The sequence below is a fragment of the Pempheris klunzingeri genome, chromosome 16 (genome assembly GCF_042242105.1).
Source record: "Pempheris klunzingeri isolate RE-2024b chromosome 16, fPemKlu1.hap1, whole genome shotgun sequence".
Classification (NCBI taxonomy): Eukaryota; Metazoa; Chordata; class Actinopteri; order Acropomatiformes; family Pempheridae; genus Pempheris; species Pempheris klunzingeri.
In genome coordinates, this window is record NC_092027.1 from 16356319 (window position 1) to 16377051 (window position 20733).

The following is a 20733-nucleotide window of genomic DNA, read 5'->3' on the forward strand; positions in this document are numbered from 1 at the left end:
AACATAGACACGGGAAAGTGCCTATATTGGGGGAAAAAGTGAACAAAACTGAGGAAGAGAGAAAATGCTGAAATTTGAAAGTCTAATATTGGTGTGCTCCTCGGTGGGAGTATTGATCACAGGAAGCAAACAAGCAGCCTTCATGGAGGATGTGTGACAGGGCAACTTCCTCTGTCCATTGCTATCCTTGGAGAGTTTTTATTTTGCTTTGCTTGAGTTAGTGGTACTTGATCACTGTCACAGCGGAGTATTGAAAAGAAGCAGGATATATTGAAAGTGAGTTTAGTGCCCAGCTGTGACTGTGTCCATTCAGAGTATGATTAAGTGGACAATCTGTGCCCTAGTGTGGATTGAATCTTCTATAGCACATGCATCATAAACGCCTTTTCGGCCTTATCTCTTGTACATGGAAGAAATGGAAGGTGATGGAGAGGCAAGTATGGCTGCGAAATTTTGTTTTATAGACACAGAACAAACCCTGAATGCCAAGCTTATTTATACCAATTTCGATTTTGAATTTGTATGTAAAACAAACAATAAAATTCTATAATCACTGACCAAGCTCCTATAGACCTCTGTGTCACCAAAAGGAGAAGGTGGAAGAAATCCCCCTCATCCAGCTGGTCTTGGGGCTCATCTCTTCTGACTGTCTGGACCAACCAAAGCCTGAAGTTAAGGGAAAAGAAGCACATCAGCTACTGGGCATATATAACAAAAATTCAAGGTAAACATGCAAAATAATGCTATTAACTACCGAACAGGCAATAACAGGTGCCAGATTAACTGTCAAAGACATAAGATTGACTGAAATTAAAATGTACTTCTGCTATGAATCAGTACATAAAAACAGAACAAGCAAGCTCTTCACCAAAATAAAACTCCAATACCAAAAAATTAACACCCATTTTAAAGAAAATTCAATATTTATTTAGAGAAAAAACTTAAATATGTGCGTGTGTGTGTGTGTGCAAATATATGTATAGATAGAGAGAGAGTGAGAGAGCAAAAAGTTGTCAGAAAACGGTCCTAGTCGTTGCTCTTGCGGTGAGCAGCGTGGCAGAGTGTATTTTTGTAGCTTCCTCTTCTAACCCCCGCAAACAGGAGTACCGTAAGAGGGAGGGAGAAAGTGAAAGAGGGAAGGGTGGTTGAGTGATTATGTACTAAGGAGGTGCATGTGTGCGTCTGTGTGTGTGGAGAGGTGCGCCACTCTCTCTCTCTGCTTTAAGAGCTTTACCACTTCAGCCAACATCCTGAAGCGGGCTGCTTTCCACTCCACCCCTCCTCTCCCCTCTCCCCTCTCCGCCGGACCAACGCATGGACTCCAGCAGCTTGAAAAGAAGGCAGTGAGGAAAGCAACTTTTTTAGAAGAGAGATAAATGGTGGGAGGGAAGTCTGCTGCTTGTTTCCTGGACTGAGCAGCATGTGCTGGCTGAGTACTGGAGTTACAATAGGAGGCAATTCCCTTTTCCTGTAGGTGTTTTCTGTCTGCCCTCACAAGGAACAGCGGGAGCAGGAACTGGGAAGAAGAAGAGGACTTCTGGATGCAACAGCAAAGAGGAGATCCAGCCAGAAGGGGAAAAGACAAAGTGATAAAAGAGAGACAGGAGCAGTTGGACTGCGAAAAAAGAAGACAGAGTCAGAGTCTTGAGGGACACTTCAGAGACAAGAGACAGAAAAAGATATCGGAGAGATAGAGAACCAAAGGGGAAATTCACCTGACCTACTTCTCTGCTCTGCCAGGTGGAGCAACCTCCTCCTTCCCCTCTCCTCCCTCACCCCCTGCTCCCTCTCTTCCCCCTGAAATGGGCCGCCTGCTGGCCCTGACCCTTGCCTACCTGGCCTACCTGCTGGCCACTGCGATCGGCTCAGAGCGCCAACAGCACCACGTGCAGCACGGCCCCTGCAGCTACACCTTCATCCTCCCCGAGGTGGACCACTGCCACCCCCCCTTAAAGGACTTCCAGGTCACCAACACCCTCCAGAGGGACTCCCCGCCAGAGGCAGAGCCTGATACAAGCCAGTCCAAGCCAGGAAAGGCCCAAACGGAGAGGCCTTCCTGGCAGGAGACGAAGCTGGAGAGCCTGGAGAGTGCCATGGAGAATAACACTCAGTGGCTGCAGAAGGTAAAGTCTCTGATCTGACTAAAACAACCACTTTCTGATCTGTCACCTAACCATTTTTGCTTTACCTCTTTGCCTGTAGTCTGTAGACCAGACCCCTAAAAAAGCATGGGATGTCCACAAACTACACTAACATCTGTTGACAAGCCTTCATTACTGATACAGTCAGCGCTTAGCTGGGATTTCATGGATGCTTGTTGTATGCATATCTGGCTCCATGACAACGTCTGGTGTATGTGTGTGTGTCTGTTTTTAAGACCACTGGGATGCCAGAACTCCCCTTTGCATGCAAGAGGAGAAAGACAAAATGAAATAAGTTTGCTAATATCACACAGCGTCAAATATTTACAGTGTGTCTCACAGAGTTACCGTAAATGTGCCAGATTAGCATCCCCCCCCCCCCCCTCACACACACACCCCCACAGGTACAAGCACACAGAAACTTCACTTTTGACTCATGGTTTGGTTTATACGCCAAAATTCTATATCAAACTTAGCTGACATAAAATTATAACACATTCCTCAATAAAAAAAAAAAAAAGTTTATCTGCTGGAGACACATTTCAGCATGTCTTTTCTCCGGGCCGTTGGCCTTTGCAATTCCATTTAGCTCAGATTATGACTGACTAAAATGAAATGATGCGATTAAAAGTGGCTTCACAATAGTGTTTTCATTGCTAAGGTCATCAGGGTACAGAATCAGTGTTGGGCCATTGTCTAGGATAGACTGACTGACACGCCACCCCTCTCCACCCGTCTCTCTATTCTTGTCTGCATCACTCACAGAATATTTATGGTATACACTAATCCTCGGGCCGATTATAAGGGTTTGTGTCGAGTGTTTAGATTGGCTGACTGAGAGCAAACATGTTGATTATATTTCAGGATTTGAACATGGGGTATTATGACTGCCAAAGCTCTTCCTGTGCTCCTGTCACTTCCCACTCTCCCTCTAGCTCACCACATAATTGTCTGTTTTTCCTTCCTTTCCTTTCCCCAGTCTCCTTTTTTCTTTTGACACTCTGTTCCTCTCTATCCATCTCCTTCACTTCTATCTGGACCGTTCTGCACCTCTGGGATGATGAATGTGTCTCATCTCACACCTTGACTTGTCGACCATCAGATCTCAAACTCTTTTGTCTATCTTGCTCGCGCTCTTTCGACACTCACTCGGATACACACATGTGAAAACACACACCCCTGCTCAGTTCCCCCAGGCACACTCTGTCTGATGCTCAGTCTATGAACTGGAGACCTAGCTTCCATTGCGAGCATCCCACGAGGCCACACTGCACTGTATGTGTACGTGTGTTTCAGAAACAGAGCAAAGAGGAGATAATAACAGAGGCCACACACTCTCCCACATGTGCACAGTATATTATTCACGCTTACAGCCTGCACAGCACAGGCCAAAATTGTAGAAGACAAAAGCATCATATACTGCACATATCTTGGGCATATTCTGTGCAGCATGAAGTCTCTCTCTTTTGTTCCCAGAGCTGTGATGTGAGCGGCCATGAAGGAGATGAGGAAAAGCTCTGTTGACACATATCTTGCTCTGTTGCCAAATTTGCTCCACATAATGTCTGGAATGAACACAAAGATCCAACCTTTCAACAAGTTACCCCCACCAAGCCGGAGTGATGCATTAATGATCACACTGTAGGTGGGATTTCCACATAAACACAGCACGACCCTAGAGAGCTCTTTTAGATATGCACAAGGGTATACTGACCTTTGACCCCAGATGGCAAATCCCTTTCAGCACCTTGTGGAGCTCGTTAAGCCCATCTGCATAGGTTTGGGGAGAAAGTGGCGATATGCATGCGGAAGAGCTTGAGGCTAGTGTGTGCCGGTGTGTCTGTGAAACTTTATTCTATCTCGCTCAAACCTCCCCTGGGACGGTATGACTCTTTCTGTGAGCCTTCCACCCAAACCCCTTGAAAGAAAACACACACCCACACACACAAATTAAGGAGCAACGCTCCACAGAGGAATCTCCAAGCAGACATGTGCAACAGGACTGTATTAATGTTCCAGATTCCTTCTTTGGTGTTTTCCAAGAAGAAACTAGTGTTTGTTTTCCTTTCTTCTAACCCCATAATGCAACCCCCCGTCTAGTCCCTTCGCCTTCTGCTGCCCTGAGGGGTTGGCAAAGGGGATGTGAGCATGGTTTTGTTAGTGCTTTTAAGAGGCTGTGCGGATTATGCTAATGCAGAAATATTGCATAGAGATCAAGGTGGCTAGGCTACCCTTGGTGACCTGATTTCCTGGCCCAGTGATATTTTATTAGGCATCAATTATGCACATCACCAACATTACCCAATTGGCCTCCATTTTCTTTTGTTTCCTCAAATATACACCCCTTTTCTCTGTCTTGAACACTTTCAAACTATGGTGTTTGACTTAGCGACATCTGAAAACACAAGTTCGTTTAAGGTAAAAAAAACAAAAAAAACAACCATATTTTCTTACGCACCTTGAATGGTGTCTCAGCAAGACAAAGATATAGTTCTATCTGGTCAAGGTTTGTGGTATCTGCCTCTAATATTACAGAGGTAACTGAAATTTTGTTTGTGACACTAAAAGCATTAAAAAATGAAAGACTTTACTGAAGCACAGCAGTGCTTTGAGCTAAATGCTAATGTTCACATGCTTAAAAGTTCCTAATAAAATGCTAACATGCTGATGTTTAGCCAAATAATTGGACAGATTCAAAGTTCGACCCGATGGTTGCGCTGGATGACATTCTAAAAAGATCCTCAGGGGGGCATGAAAGACTTTATCAAATCTAAAGGCAATCCATCCAGATGTTTCACTCAAGCCCAAAAAATGTCAATCTCATGATAGCGCTAGAGGAACAAACAGTGGATCATCAAGTTGAGATATCTTGCTTAGATGTGTGAAAACTTGCTAGTGGCACGAGATGAAATATAGGATTTATTTCCGTGGAGACTAAAGGGATGATCAACCAACACTGCCAACTCTTCTGGAACTCCAGATGAAAAAATTCACTTGCAACATTTCGGTCCAGAAACAATGTCCTGGTTATTTTGGATTATCCCGAGAACACACTCATGCCAACTATTTTCATAGGGACAAATTCTTCAACAGAAAGTAGTTCCAATGAAAACTGTTCACATGGGATCCGTGGATCACCCAGAGTAAAGGGGAGAGTTTCTCTGCAAAGAGATTTTACAGTTGATTTCATTTTCATTTTAATACGATGTATATGGTATTGAATTTGGGTGGAGGCAGAGCTCCAAATATAACCACAGCTATCTGCATCTTTAGACGAGAGAGGGATAAGAGAGAAAGGATGTTTCTTTGTCATTTTGGTGAACTGACCCTTGAGGCCAAGACTGCATTTATCTCTGGTGAAGAGTGGATTTACATGGTGTTACACTGACACGTCATTAATCAAGTCACCTTTTTCGTGGACTTATTCATTCCTGTTCCTCATAATCACAGCTATCACGACGGGCCTCAGTCCATCATTATCATTTTCCAGAACACACAGCAGATATGGTCCCTCTCTCCTCTGTAATTGTAACTGAGAACAAATGTGTCTACTGGCTCAACAATTAAGATATTAAATGATACAACTCCTATGATGTTCTCAGAACTGATCCCTACTCTGTCCCTCTTAGACACAATAAGACAGAATTGTGCTACATCCCAAATGTGATTTATCTGGCTGCATAGTGCAGCATGTGACAGAGCTGCAATTAGTACAACTGGCAGTGGGAGATGGAGCGAATCAAGACCTCTGGATTGAGCTCTATCACATAAGGCTCTAATAGGAACACTTTGGGCAGACGGCTGATTGCAGCTTCAGTACATAAGACTGATTATGATGCAGGGATCTTTGGTTCTTCCTTTGGAGTTGGCTTTAATCCGCTTGGTAATCTCTTCATAACCTTTGTTATGGAGGGATTTTTTTTCTGTGTCTCACTTGTTCTTGTCATGAAATGTGAGAGATGGATTTGCTGAGTTAGAGGGAGGGAGAGTGAGTGTGACTGAAGAAAGGAGTTCGTGGAGAGGAGATCAAGAGGAAGTAGGAGACAAAGAGAGAAAGATTGCTTATAGTAGACGAATGATTTCATTGCAGATTCATTTCTATTTAGCCATTAAAATTAGTTTTTCATCCTATGTAAAAGAATAGAAACAGCCCTCTCCTGTGGCAATCTATTATCATAACCCCCCGTCTGTCTGATATGGATGTTTGTATTGAAAACAACAAGCAAATCGTAGTTTCATTTGAATTCCTTTGATTTTTTTGCGAATAGTCACTCATTAGTCACATAATTTTGAATGCTTTCTCCGTCGAGACTTCATTTTCCAGCCATGTGGTTTAACGAATAAAGTCTGATCTTTTCTCCCCAGAAAATTCATAAATATTATTGTTCAATATTTTACTTTGCTTGATTGCAAGGCACAGGCCATTGCCCGTAAAACATCAAACAAAATTCCATCGTTCGCAGCAGGAAAAAAACGAATTTGTCTTCCAGATGCAGTTTGGTCAAACTGACCACATTAATAAGAAAATCTATTTATTGGAGCAAGATGGATGTCATCCTATTTATGCTCTTCCTGCAACATATGATGGCTTTGGCCAATGCTTCTCTCTCTGAGCTTGTGATTGATCACAGAGTGTAAGCGATTTTCCTTGTAGTCCCGCATCGAATATCCTGTAAGGTGTATATCTTTAATGCTCTTTTTGAAGTCCCATTGAAATGCCTATACACTGCATAATTTGATTAATGTAAGGGCTCGTATTTGCCCGAGGTAGACCTGCAGATGGATAGATGGAAAGATGGGTGGCGAGACACTGCAAGTACCCTTCAGATACAAAATTCTATGACTCCATCAGAGTACATGAAAAGATTGAGGTGAAAAAGACAGATCACTCTGAGGTTGCTACTTTCACGCCGCCTCAAGCTGCCAGTGACATTACCATCTAATATATGATTATCCCCACAATCTGACATTCTGTATAATGTTCTCAGAGTCTGCTTGCTCTCCTTACAGCTGGAGAACTTCATCCAGGAGAATGTGCGCTCTGGGATGGAGGAAATGAAGAGAACTGCGGTTCACACCCAGACAGCTGCCATGCTAGAGATGGGAACCAACCTCCTCAGCCAATCAGCTGAACAGACTCGCAAACTGACAGACGTTGAGACCCAGGTGAGCTCATCAGGAAGCATTTGAGTGAGCCTGAGATAACTTGTTTGCAGCCAATCCAAATGAACAACTGTGGGGGTCACACCCATGGAAAAACAAATTGTGTCACTTGCAAAGCACTTGGTGAAGAGCTAATTAAATGTAAATCAGATGTAACCCTCTGAGAAGCCATGCCCAAAGGTGGCGGCAACTGCTTTAAAACAGCTGGTATTTGGTTCCACAGGCCTCTGATTGACACAATGAGTTGAGCTCGGCGTCTGAAAACAAGCCAATTAAAACATAAAACTCAGTAGCACAATACAGATGTGTCTTCAATCATGCCACAAAGCTGTTATTACAGATTGGGTTGTTTTGGACCTCGTGCTTTCTTTTTCTCTTATCAAAGTCGATATGAAACTGCAACCTGTACAAATATCTGAGCCGCTTTGTTCAAGTTTTTGTTTCATCTGCAATTTCAAAAACATGTCACAGGTGCATATGAGATAAATCTTGCACATGTTTTCATTGAAAGATCAAAGAGTGAGAATTATTAACCTTCTGATGTGCTGTGCAACATTGTTTATCCCCAAGGGTGCTTTTTTATTAATTCAGCTGGGGGACACCAACCCCCCCCTAATCAATCTTTTCATCAATACACATCATCACTGTCATCCATTCCTCAACCTTCCCATAGTTATTCTGTTTGTTTTTTTTAAATCAATCGATAGGTTTTAAACCAGACAAGTCGCCTGGAGATCCAGCTGCTTGAGTACTCGCTCTTCACTAACCGGCTGGAGAAACATATTCTCCTGCAGACTCAGGAGATCTCGCGCCTCAGTGATAAAAACAGGTGAGAGCACACTCACACTTCAAGAGATTGTTAAGGAAAGTGTCTGGAGTGGGTTTTTACGGTGTATAGGCACTTCATTTACACATCCATTATGTTCGTTTAAGCGATTCACAAGGCTCCTTTTCTCTCAATTTTGGACACACAAGGTCGTATTATGCAGTCATTTCTGTGGTTGGTTTGGCTTTTCACTTCCCAGAGGACACCTATCAGTCAAGGTCTTTGCTTACTACAATTTCATATTTTTTTTCTTGTATTTTCTGTTAGTGAGGCTTTAGATACTGTGAGTGACACTATTTTCTATGCCCAATTACCTGCCGCTTTTCCTTTACTGATTCCAAATAAGCTGGTGTGGCTGCTGTAGGAAAAATAAAATGCATCTCCTCCTCTGCAACAAAGAATGTTTTCTAAGGAAAAAGCTACTTGATGCTGGGTGGCAAAATAGAAAGGCCTTCAAAGGTATTATATACTGTGTGTATACGAAACTGGTCCTTTTCATACAACAGCTAAAAAGGAATAAGTTGAATAACTCCATCAAATTTGAAAAACAGGGCACTTAACAACAATATAATGTGTATTGTGTAGGCATGTGCGTGTGTTTGCCAGTGAATAGGCAGTGCAAGTTAGGAGGGGTTTCCCATTCTTCTCCCTAGGAACACAAGGTCAAATCAAGGCCAGCAGGGGTTAAGGAGAGGGTGCTGGGTGGTGTAAAAGGGAGCAGGAGTTTTTTTTCTCTTTGTATCTGACTGTTTATCACTCCATCCATCTGTACCAAGTGCGACTGGGAGAACACAATGCCTAAGCTCCAACACCTGTCACACATCTGGCCCTGCTTGGTCCTGCTCTGCCCTTTGGCCCATGTCCTTCAAGTCGGTGGCATGGCTTCAACATGTAAACAAATGAAAACATCTTCACAAGGATAAACTCCAATGCCGGGACACATGAAATTAGAAAGGTCATAGCAGATTTGCATGCAGGCAGCTGTGGAATAAAAGGAAAACAAGGACTGCAGTGGTTGTAGGGGGCTACTGCTGCTGATCCTTGAGGGCACAGAGCCAGCTGTTGAACTGCTGCCAACTAAAAAGAGCAGAGAGACATGTTTGTTTTCATAGGCATTGCATGTAAAATACAACTGGCAGGAACTGCAGCATTTTGCGGGTATGAGTGTGTTTGCGAGTATGAGAGCACTCTAATAGCAATATATTGTACATTACAATAATAACAAATAGCACAAGATCATAAGCATAACAGTTTAATTGCCCAGGAGGCAATGTGATCCAAAATGTGGTGTTTGTTCTGTCAAACCCTCTAACTGTTTAAACATCGCTGTGCTGGTTTACTGCTGCACTCCTCACTTTGACTGTTCCTCAAAGTAAAATACACATAATGGAGAACAATTTGTTAGCTTGCTTTGCCACTTTTATTGAGTGTTCTCCCACAAAGTAAATATAAAATGGAAGTGATGTTAAAAATGATTTGAATTGATCCAGCTTTCCTTCACAAGCCAAATACTGAATTGCTGCCTCAAGTGGGAGATTGAGGATACATGTTTAGAGCCGCGACTGTGTGTGTGTGTGTGTGTGTGTGTGTGTGTGTGTGTGTGTGTATGTGTGCACAGGGCTGAAAAGTAGCTTGTTCAATCTGGGTGGCTGGATTGTTTCAATAAATAACTGCTGCAGAGTCGTTAGTCAAAGCCATAAAGATCAGGCTGCAGGGATTTATGATCTTCATTTGGAGGTGGGGGTGTGGCACTTGTGGAGACACACACACACACACACACGTTGTCAGATTGTTGCTCCATGACTGTGATTGAGAGGCTTGGCATGCAGGCCCATCTGTGAATGCTGCTGCAGTACAGGTGTTTATATGATGTCAGCCCAATGAGACTGTCACGCTGATGTTTATTAGTCATCCTCATGTAAATGTGCACGTTTTTGCAACCCACACTGTGAAAGGCAAATCCTGAATGGATGAATTCTCCACTTAATCCACTCTCTTGTATCTTCAGTCCATTTTAACACTATATAAATGATTATAAAATGCCTTCAGATTTTTTTTACTCTTCTCCAATGCACTGTAAAGATGTTTTAACAAAAAAAATGTCAACACTGGGCTCAAAATTCCTTTTTGTCTTTGGTAGCTTTCTGGAACAGAGGCTTTTAGCACTGGAGGCTCGTTATGGGAGGGAGCTGCAGGGCTTGCAGAGTGAAAAACAGCAGCTTCAAGAGCTTCTGGAGAGGCAGAGTCGACTGGTGAGTCAGCTCCAGGGTGAACTGGGCAGCTCCACGCTCAACAGCACTCTACTACAGAGGCAGCAGGCCGTCCTCACTGACACCGTCCAGCAACTGCTGGCTTTGGTGAACCACTGCAATGGTAAGGCCGAGGGGGTTTACTGTTTTTACATGAGGAAACTCTACTGCCAACATTGGTCATTTTAAACAAAAGAGATTATTTTACTGAAGCAAAATGTTCTGTGGGTGTAAAAGAAATAAATGATAATCAATATGAGACACAGACAGATAGAGCACTCACCCTACTGTATGATTCATTACTTCCTGAGAGGAAGACTAATAGCCCCAATAAACAACAGAATTTCAATTAAGCACAAAGGGGGATCTACAGTATTTCAAGTACTGAGCATGGGATTTGTGGTTTAGGCTGAAAAAGCATGATTTTTCCAAGAAAAATATCACCTTGAGCAACTTGTAATTCAAATCTTAGACACACTACGTGCATGCATGTGCCAGAGACATTGCAGGCTTAAGCCAGAGCTTAACATTACAAGAGAACTCACACAGGGGGTTGGGATTTGTGTGCAAAACATAAGGTTGCCATCTGTAAATAAATGCCTGCATGTTTTTGCAGAAATCTCCAATATGCCCAAGGAGGAGCCACTTAGATTCAGGGACTGTGCAGAGATCCTGCGATCTGGAGTGACAGAGAGTGGAACATATAACATTCGCCTCCCCAACTCCACCCAGACTGTCAAGGTAGTAAGGCTGTAAAGGTTATTGGCCTTTTCTTGCAAATATCACCTAACTGACTGTGACATGAAACTTTTTAGCAAGACATTTCATCTATTTGTCTCATAGTATTTCACACTGGAGTCATTTCAGTTTGCCCAGCCTGGATATTGTAATGCTCACACACACTACTCAGTGGATTATCATTAGTTTCTGGAAGGACAAGCTAGTCTGATGTAATGGTTATTTGAAGGGGGTTTTGGTATAGAGGTTGATGGAAATGCCATGCTGGTTTACTGAGAGCTAAAATAATAAGCAACAAGAGCATTTTGCCCTGCAGGCTTCATGGCGGGTGAGTGTGCGCTGCTGAATGCAAAGTCAGAAAAGCTTATGAGGTACGTCCACTGACCTGGAGTAGCTAGCTCTTGCTAAGTCAACCATGACATCCACCAGCAGGCTATCTTTTCTTTGAATCACAGTTAGGACTCTTGGCATCAGAGTTTATCACAGAAAAATAAAAATAACAGCAAAACGTTTTTTTTTTTTTTTTTTTTGTTCATTACTTTCAGTCTAGTTTGCTGGTTGGCACCATCTCCTACCACCTCTGTTTTCCACTGTTCTTCCTTTTCATTTCCTTTGGGCAAGGCAGCCAGGTGTTAGGCACTGGTGCCATGTGTTTCCTGCCAACTGGGGCCAATATACATTTCCACTGAAGCAAGTTAGTGCTCCCCAAATCATTGCTGCTTTCAATCTATGCCATCTAATTCCAAAGTGGCTGCCAATCTGGGTGGCTGCATAAAAGTGGGGCAGATACAAATTGCCCTATTTCCAGAGCTGAGAGCGGATTTTCTCAGTTGGACATGAGACAAAAAGCATACACATGCCGTATGTGTGGAATGCAGATTCGACTATATGAGATCTATCCGTCTATTTAAGGATGTAAATAATGATGATGTTTACAAACCAAATAATTCATGGTCTCAATCAGTTCCTTTTTCAGTATTTCATAACTGTGTTGCACTTATATTTGAGAGCTACATATTCATAGGGCTTGTGAAATTAAACACAGGGCTTCTCTCTAAGTGCATATTGTGAAGCAACTGTTGTATCCCCTGAAAGCCCTTTACAAATAATAATCATAGCATGATCTTTTTTTAAAACAAATAATATTTTTTAAGTTGTCTGGATTTTATTGTAATGGGTTTGGCCCCATCTGACTCCTTGCCGGCTGATAACAATAAGTGAATTTGGAATATTAAATATGGATCTGGTCTAAATCAGAGTAACGACCACATTTGGGAAATTAATTTAATTGAGAATTCTATCTCAATACCCTGTTTTTGTATTCAGTGTGATGCCATTAAGGCCAGAGCATTGGCTTAATGTGCCAGGGGTATAATCGCAGCATATTGCCAGTCTGCTCTGTTTTCTGAGGTAAAAGACCTGAGTGTCTTTTGACCTTGATTTAGCTTTGCTATTCTGGGAAAGTGCTGGAAACTCTCATTTCATTTCTCGCAGCAAATAGAGAGAGACCCCTTGGGATGCTGTCCACATACCAACATCTATACTGCATGACTCTTGAGACAGGTCAGGCCGGTTGTTTGGTGGACAGCATTCAAGCAACTGGCGAAGCAAATCAATTTGGTTTCATCAGTAATCATCCACATTGCAGGTTGTAGAGGTTACCGAGCCAGAGGCGTCATTGACAATATATATAATTTTAGGTGACAATGTTGCCCAGAGATTCAAATATAGCGTCTCAGAAAAGTGACAAATCGCCACTCTGTAGCCATGAAGTATGCAGGCTGAGCAGACCTCAATTAAAAAGCATCTCAGTAACAAAAAGCATCTAATATTACCACCCCCGGATGAAGTGCAGTCATTTAATCAGCTGGAATATGCCCTGCTAAATTCCTTGAATATACAAAACAAGTCCCTGAACTAAGACTACATTTCATTTTCTCTCAATAGATGAATGAGTGAAATTCACTCCTATTTGTTCTTCCAAACGTGTCTACAAGTGGCAAAAAGTGCAGCCAAGTAAGAACAAAAACAATGTGTGTGTAACCGAAAACGCGGATGCCTCCTCCCCAACCCCCACTCAGGGGGATTAGAGAACATGCTGATATGTTAGTTTTTCCTTCCCACCTGGGTCATATCATTGCGTGACACCCTGAAATGTTGGGTCCCCGCCCCCCTATTCATGAGGCTTCCAAGGCATCCTTCAAATAACAGAAAGACTAAAGTGTGTTTTATGTCTTCATGTCATTTCATGCCACTTTTCTCTCGACTTTCCACTTGTTTGACACCTAGCTGCTGTATGGAAGATGTGATGTCTTCAAACTGATTTTAGTTTATTGACATACATAGACTTAGGACTGGTAATTCACATGGAAAAAAAGTTCAATATTGGTAAACAATATTATTTCTCTCTTTTATTACACGTAAAATAGTGAATAATAACATTTTTGAACAATCTTTAAACAAGTTTAAACCCTTGTTTTCATTAATTAAAAAAAATGCCAACCAGCTTTAAGTATCACTTGGAAGAAAATAACTGTCTCGATAAAATATAATTTAAAGCTGCACCAATCAATACTTTTATATCAGCAGTAGCTCAAATGATTATGTTTAATGTGAAAGGGGTCATTTGTAGTGATGTACCCAGCGAGAATTATCACCCAGCAGTCCTCCTCAGATTTACGGAGCATTTTAGCGCCTTTCTGTTTCCAGCAGCAGCATGCAGCTGTTTGCAGAGAGAAGGCCCTGATACACAAACTGTACAAAACCTTCCAAGCACCAAACAACTCTTATTGACTACCTGGTGAACACAGCGGGGCATTCAGCTGCTCAAGAGCCAGACACTTCCCTCAGCAGCTGGTGGAGACCAAAGGAGTGTGAATATTGGACTTGCGTTTGCCAGGACAACACACCTCCAAATGAATGTTCTATGCGTGGTGAACTATTGTGGTAAATTATTCAATTGCTCTAAGGTGATAATACGTCGATGTCGTCTTTACCGCTTGATCCACTGCCCCTGGTGGCTGATACAGACACATTTGTTCAGGACTCAAAATGCATACATTTTAGATACCCAGCACTAAGGAGTTTTTTTTTTTATTCCTCGCTGTAATTGCCACAGGTATTCTGTGATATGAAGACCAGAGGTGGTGGGTGGACGGTGCTGCAGCATCGGAGAAACGGCTCAGTGGACTTCTACCGTGGGTGGAAGGACTACAAAATGGTGAGTTCTGCAGATGCTAGGGTTAGGGTGCATCATTATCAGTATAGGTAGTATGGATCAGTGTTGAGGAACTGGACAGGAGGTTCCAATAACGATCCACGGGTAGTTTGGCATGGAGAGGCGTGGGATACCGGCTAGTCTGTGATCCCAGGTGACCTGCGGTTGTTGTATTTGGCCGCCCTCGTGTCCTCTACCACCCCCCATGTTATTGCACCTGCTCTCACTCCCTCTCCCTGTCATACTCCCACGCACTTATATATACACGCTCATGCACAAACACACACACACGTCATGTAATTCTTTGACCAACAGAGCAGTGCTGGTTGTATCCATCTTTATGATCCCAATAGCTTTCCAGCGTAGGGAAATGAGTTTGTGATGTGTGATGAAAGTGACAGCATTTCCAAATGCAAGTTCCAAAAAACAAACTGGATTTAATACAATCATACACAGGAGACTGTGAAGTTGCTCCAGTGCGCTGGCCGAATCAAGCATGTTTTAACACCTTTTGGCTTTTGTTTTGTTTGGACTTACATTTAGATAATGCTTTTTTGAATCCTACCTCAAGATTTCTCAATAGAATCAATACTCCATTTGCACAGTAGAGTAACACGTAGAAAAACATATGCTCATAAGCCCTTTCGGCTGGATTAAATTACACACACAGAACAAATGAGCGAGGCAAGTTTGGGATTGAGCAGAGTAGCAATTTGTCTCTCATCCTCACCATCAAATCAATTGCCACAGCTTTGAATGAAAATGCAATGCAGAGAGAGGAGTGTGACTCCAAACTAAAAGAGAGAGACCTAAAAAGCTTAAAAACCCCATTCAAGAACAATATTTTTATAAGTGGATGATAAATATTTGGTTCCAGTTGGGGAGCGTGGGAGCACAGGGGGCCCTGTAGATGGCAGATAACATATGTACTAAAATGCTTCACTGGCCCGGTCCACACTCCATATTCTCAGAAACGGTGCCAAATGTTGATCAAATGTTGCACTCGGGACTGCTGGTCAAATGATAAATGTTCCAACGCTCTCACTATATGCTCACTCTGACTTAAGACCAATAACAAACAGAGTGTGACAGCTGGACAAAGTGACTTAGAATTCAGAGGTACACAAGGAGAAAGCGTCCTTCTGTTACACTGAACAAAGCTCGCTTTATATGTGCAGGTGTCGCGTTTTGTTGCTCACAGTTATTCCTCACAAATGTTTCCAAGTTATCGGTCTGCGTATTGACTGTCAGTGAACATATGCTTTATCTAAGTCATTCAGCCTTCTACTGTCACTGTTTTTCCACATATTGTTATAAGCACATCTGGCAAATAATGCTAAAGGTATGAGACACAATCTAAATTCCCCCTGTTAACGGCTCCCAGTCTCTCTTTCTGATGCCGATCTTATGTAATCTTTGCTGTTAGCTAACGTTATAATTTCACACACAGAGAGAGCAAGTCTCTGCTCACCTCTGAATCTGTGAATGGAGATGATGGTGATTAAAACATTCTCTGTTTGTTTTGTTTCACCCGCCTGTGTGTTTAAGTACCATACCACTACATTTCCTCCTCAGAATATATTTCTGGAATACTTGCACGGTTTCCGTTCTGCATGAGTGTTCATTCAGTGGTGTTTTCCAATGCAAAGCTCATGTTCATGTCCAGCTGCAAAGTTCAAACAAACAGTGGATACGTCCACAAAGCCAGTTTTTATTTTACAGCAAGTGTTACAGGCACAGACGGATCATTGGTAGGATATTAAGGCAAATTAAAGTCTAATTTAACCGGCCCCTAGCTTTGGGAGTGGAGTATTTCACTTCATAAACTCAGTGGACTGTCTTAGACCATCAGAATGATAAATGTGTCTTCTTAAATTGAGGTCAATTTTCATATCAACTCCAAAAACACTTGGCAGGTCTGAGGTAAAATCACCCTCCCTTGTTCTATTGTTTCTGTCTTTGTGTGTAATCCAGGGCTTTGGAGAGCCGTCTGGGGAACACTGGCTGGGGAATGATATCATCCACAAGCTGACCAGCTCCCAGGAATACAGTCTGCATGTCCAGCTAAAAGACAGAGAGGGGAACGAAGCCTTCTCACATTACGACCGCTTCTACATAGACGGAGAGGACAAGAACTACAGGTAATCTTTTAATTTATAACTCATCAATGCAGGCTTTTATCCTGACTTGTAATGATGTAATGCTCAGATCAAAACTCACTTTAAAATTCAATTATTAAATCATCCACCAAAAGTGTTAAGTAATTAGTACATGATAGCACAAGGTATGACAAAGTGCTGAACTAAAACACCCAATTAAGTTCTTTATTTCACTTTGGCAGAAATCAGACATGAACAGAACTATAATAAAGGTGCTTAGTTTCAGTAAAGTGTTTTATTAGGAGCCGTCTATTGTAACAGGCATAATTGCAATGCAGTAATACCCTTTCAATGTTTGCCTTTGCTCTGGGTGTAATACTCTTAATATCAGACAGATTACAAACAGTTCAGATTCTTTCCTATGTTCTCGCTCTCTAAGCTTTTGTTATCCCTGAGCACTGACTTTAAGGAACCAATTGGACCACTTGAAGAATGCCATTGAGAATGATGAGCTCAGTGGAGGGCACGCAGCCACGTTCGTCTACCTCTACATTTTTCATCACCGCAGCGACCACAAGCTTCCCGATAACCCTGCAATCACTAACAAGATTATGTGTGGGTGTGCTAAAGCCGTGCTTCCTCCAAAACAGACAGAAATGAAGTACAAACCAAAATAGTTCTGTTTAGATTCAATTTAAATTCACAGGAATTTGCCCTTGTTTTGAGGAAGTTTATGGAGACTGATGCTCTGAGAGATGACAAATCATAATCATATGTGGGTGTATGCTTTCCAACATCCCTAATAGTGCAGCAAATTGCATTTGCCTGAGTTTTTTCCACATAATTAGCTCGATGAAACTGAGTGTTCCTCAACTTCGCTGTAGGCCACTCTGTGTGAGGTGAAGCACCTGAATGAATATAATCACCTCTGTAGCTTGCTACCTCTGAGATCATGCTCTGTGTAACTAGTTCAGTATGTACCAGCTTTACTAGCATGAAGACGATGCTGGCTTCGTCTGTGGGTTTATGTTATAACTCCCAAGCCGGAGCTGTGGTGCTACGCAGCTAGTCAGCCAAAGCAATCCGCCTCCTCCTCAGCTGCTCCCAGTAGAGTGCTCCCTAGAGCAATAAGGAGGTCTTCACCTAAAACTAAGTAACATTATTCAAACATTAATCATCAGCTTGACAGACCACTTTCCCCTTTGAGGTAGCCAAGAACAGCCATTCTTAAAGTAAAACCATTGGTAGGCATTCGTTTTATTGTAATAGTATATTTGTCATTAATGGATCCAATAACAATATAAAAAGACAGTTGCCTTTAAAAGGATTAGCCTGTGGTCTGCGGTATTGGCAGAATAACTGAACTAATACGTCTGGAAGTCATGCCTAATGCAAATGTTTTGGTGAACAGAAAGAGCTGGCACAGTCCACAGACTCCTATCCAGTAGGATATCCTGTAGCTTGCGGTTGCCATTCTGTCCAACATGATAGTTTTTGTAATTGTCTCCACATCACTGATCCATCATGTGGAGAAAAGTTTAGGCGTCTAAAAAAAAAAAAAAAACATCCCCTCATGTATTATTCCAGTCTCTCTGCTATGCCATCATAGCATCGTCTCCAGCACTGCCATTTCAAACTCCTCTCTTGCTGCCCCTCTGATGTGTCTGCCCTGCCCTGTGAACTTACAAATTCAAGAGGAGGATTCTTCATTTAGTCATCACAGACAGCGTGCCCCGGGCTTCGGAGGGGGGTCGCATAACTCAGGGGAGAATCCAGTGCTAACTAGACAGAATGACAGGGCAGAGGAGAGGCCAGACAGCAGGGCTGACCTCCCCGTCCACTCTCTCCAAAGCAGAACTGACAGACACAGCGACGGACAAATAGACACAGGAACACACATGCATGCTCACAGACCAAATTGCTGGGCCGCAGTATGAAAATAATTGTGCCAATCAATTTAACTTGGGCAGTCTCAGACTGTTTGGCTTGTTTCACAAAGCACAGCATGGAGGAGAAATAATGAGTAGTTCTTTAGGTTAGTTTTTGTATTGATGTTTGGCAACAATGGGAACCTGGGGGAGATGATACCTCGCATGATAAAGTATTGTACATATACTAAAAAGACTATTCAACAGCGCTTTACAGTTTACAGGTGTTTGTAACTTTCTATTCTTTGATTCTTTTTGATTCATCATTATCTTTGATTGTGAAATCATTTTAATACTGCACTTGGCAAGAGTTTTATCCAAATATTCACCCCTCTAAATTGACTCTAAGTGACAAGGTGGAGCTGCAGTAGAGAAGAGCACTGGATCTTTGGCCCTACTTAAGATTAAGGATGTGCATTTCAAGCAAAAATGCTATTCCATAGTGACTGTGAACTATTTGAAGATTATTCGAATAGTAGCCTTTATTGCTGAAACACAAATTACTCGTGGCTGAATTACACGTTTGAATTATTTTGGACTAAAGCAGATGCTGATTCATCACTGCTCACAACATCTTCAGTCCACCCAGACCATGCTCCGCAGCAGGGGGTGCAATCGGGATATGAGCTGACGTAACCCGGCTGTCCGGTTGTGGGAAGATCAGCTGGAAAAATCAGAGTGTTTGTGCCCACATCTTTACACACTGTATCGAAGATACTTGAGTTTCTGTGTATTTGTGCTGTTTGACAAAATTTAATTCTAATATCAGATATGCCCAGAGGCAAATGAGACAGAGTAAAAAAATGAACTGCAAATCGTCTCTTACCAAACTCCAACCAAAGAAAGTTGGACTCCTAAAGTTTGCCTCTCTCATCCCTATGGTATCCAGTGGTATTAAGGACTCACAGGCCAGCCAATTTGGTTAACATGATTGTGCTGTGTTCGGTTTACAAACATAACAGTTTTGCAGGGAGTAACCAATCATTGCCAAGTGGAGCCGCCGACAAGCAAAGTTGCCCAGCACAGCTTTAAATAATGAGTAGAAAGACCTGCAGCTGAGCTTTTATTTTGCTGAAATTCTTTTTCTACTCTCCCAAATTCAGCCTTCATGCCGAAGGTTTCGGTGGTACAGCTGGCCGGACTAGCAGCCTCACCCACACTGGCACCCAGTTCAGCACCAAGGACAGAGACAACGACCGCTGCACCTGCAAGTGCGCCCAGCTGGCATCTGGAGGTACACAGCTACCATCAACTTCTGCTACTCATCTACCCCCGTCTCAATCTGTCTCTCCTTATAACCCATCTTGTTAAACATTTGGATCCACCCACCTTGTAAACGTCCCGAAGTGCATTTCATTTTCCCTCTGCGCCAATATAAAGTTACTGCTGCCTTACAGCTACACATTTGGGTGTTACATTTCACGAGCTCGAATTTAATTAATTCTGAGTTTTTCTTTGAACTCTGCGGCACATTTCTCCTCCAGGTTGGTGGTTTGAAGCTTGCGGTCCATCCAACCTGAATGGCATATATTACCCCAGCTCATCCACCGTGGTTCGCTACAATGGCATTAAGTGGTACTATTGGAAGGGTCCAAATCTGATGGCTACCATGACAAGCATGATGGTGCGCCCAGCAAACTTCTGATGGCCACGGCTCGCTCATAATGTCAGATCCAATTAATAAAATGGACAATATCCAGGAGATGGTCAATTTTGGGAGGAGCAGATTGTTGGTGATGTCAGCTTCAGGACATCTTACAGGTTTGCTTAAGCAACTGGCCGGACACGTGCAGATTCTCAGCAAATGACTGTGGTTTTTTTGTGAATTCTTGAGTCAAAATATTTGCACAATATCTATTCACAGAGGTGCCCTGACTGTGTTTTTTGTTCAGCTGAGAGAGAAAGGAGATAAAGGCTACGAGCTTCGCTAAAGATAGCAATAACACCTGATCACATCAAATTATTCAGTTACTCTAACCAAGATTAAATTCAAATAATAAACGGATAAATCTTTAGAGCCGCTTTCTCACCATATCTATTTTTTATATTAAAGTATGAAAACTTGTGTGTTTGTCTGTTTGCTGTAAAATCATCTTTCAATCAATGTGAACAAACTGCAATGATCCACAGACACAGCCCTTTGTGTAGTTTACAGAAAGTCAACTAATTAAAAAAAGATATACATATAAATACTTTATTAACTTGGATCTTGGTATTTGTGAAATATCATGATATATATTATTATATTATTAATGCCTGGTATTAAGTTGTAATTCTCCACTTCAACGCTCCGATTGTAACTTTATTCCAGCAGCGTCACTGGACTGTAAAACATCAGTACCAGTTTAAGACTATAGTTCAATACATACACA

At 42.3% G+C, this 20733-nt stretch overlaps 1 protein-coding gene across 1 annotated transcript; it reads left to right on the top strand.

Annotated features, from left to right (window-relative positions):
* Nucleotides 1–1689: 1689 nt before the first annotated feature.
* Nucleotides 1690–20380, top strand: angpt2b (angiopoietin 2b). Its single transcript, XM_070846501.1, has 9 exons — nucleotides 1690–2123; nucleotides 7152–7307; nucleotides 8012–8133; nucleotides 10271–10503; nucleotides 10996–11120; nucleotides 14236–14337; nucleotides 16309–16475; nucleotides 19465–19595; nucleotides 19846–20380. Exons 1-9 carry the CDS (start codon nucleotides 1803–1805, stop codon nucleotides 20004–20006), a joined length of 1518 nt encoding a protein of 505 aa, XP_070702602.1. The 5' UTR covers nucleotides 1690–1802; the 3' UTR covers nucleotides 20007–20380.
* Nucleotides 20381–20733: the final 353 nt, after the last annotated feature.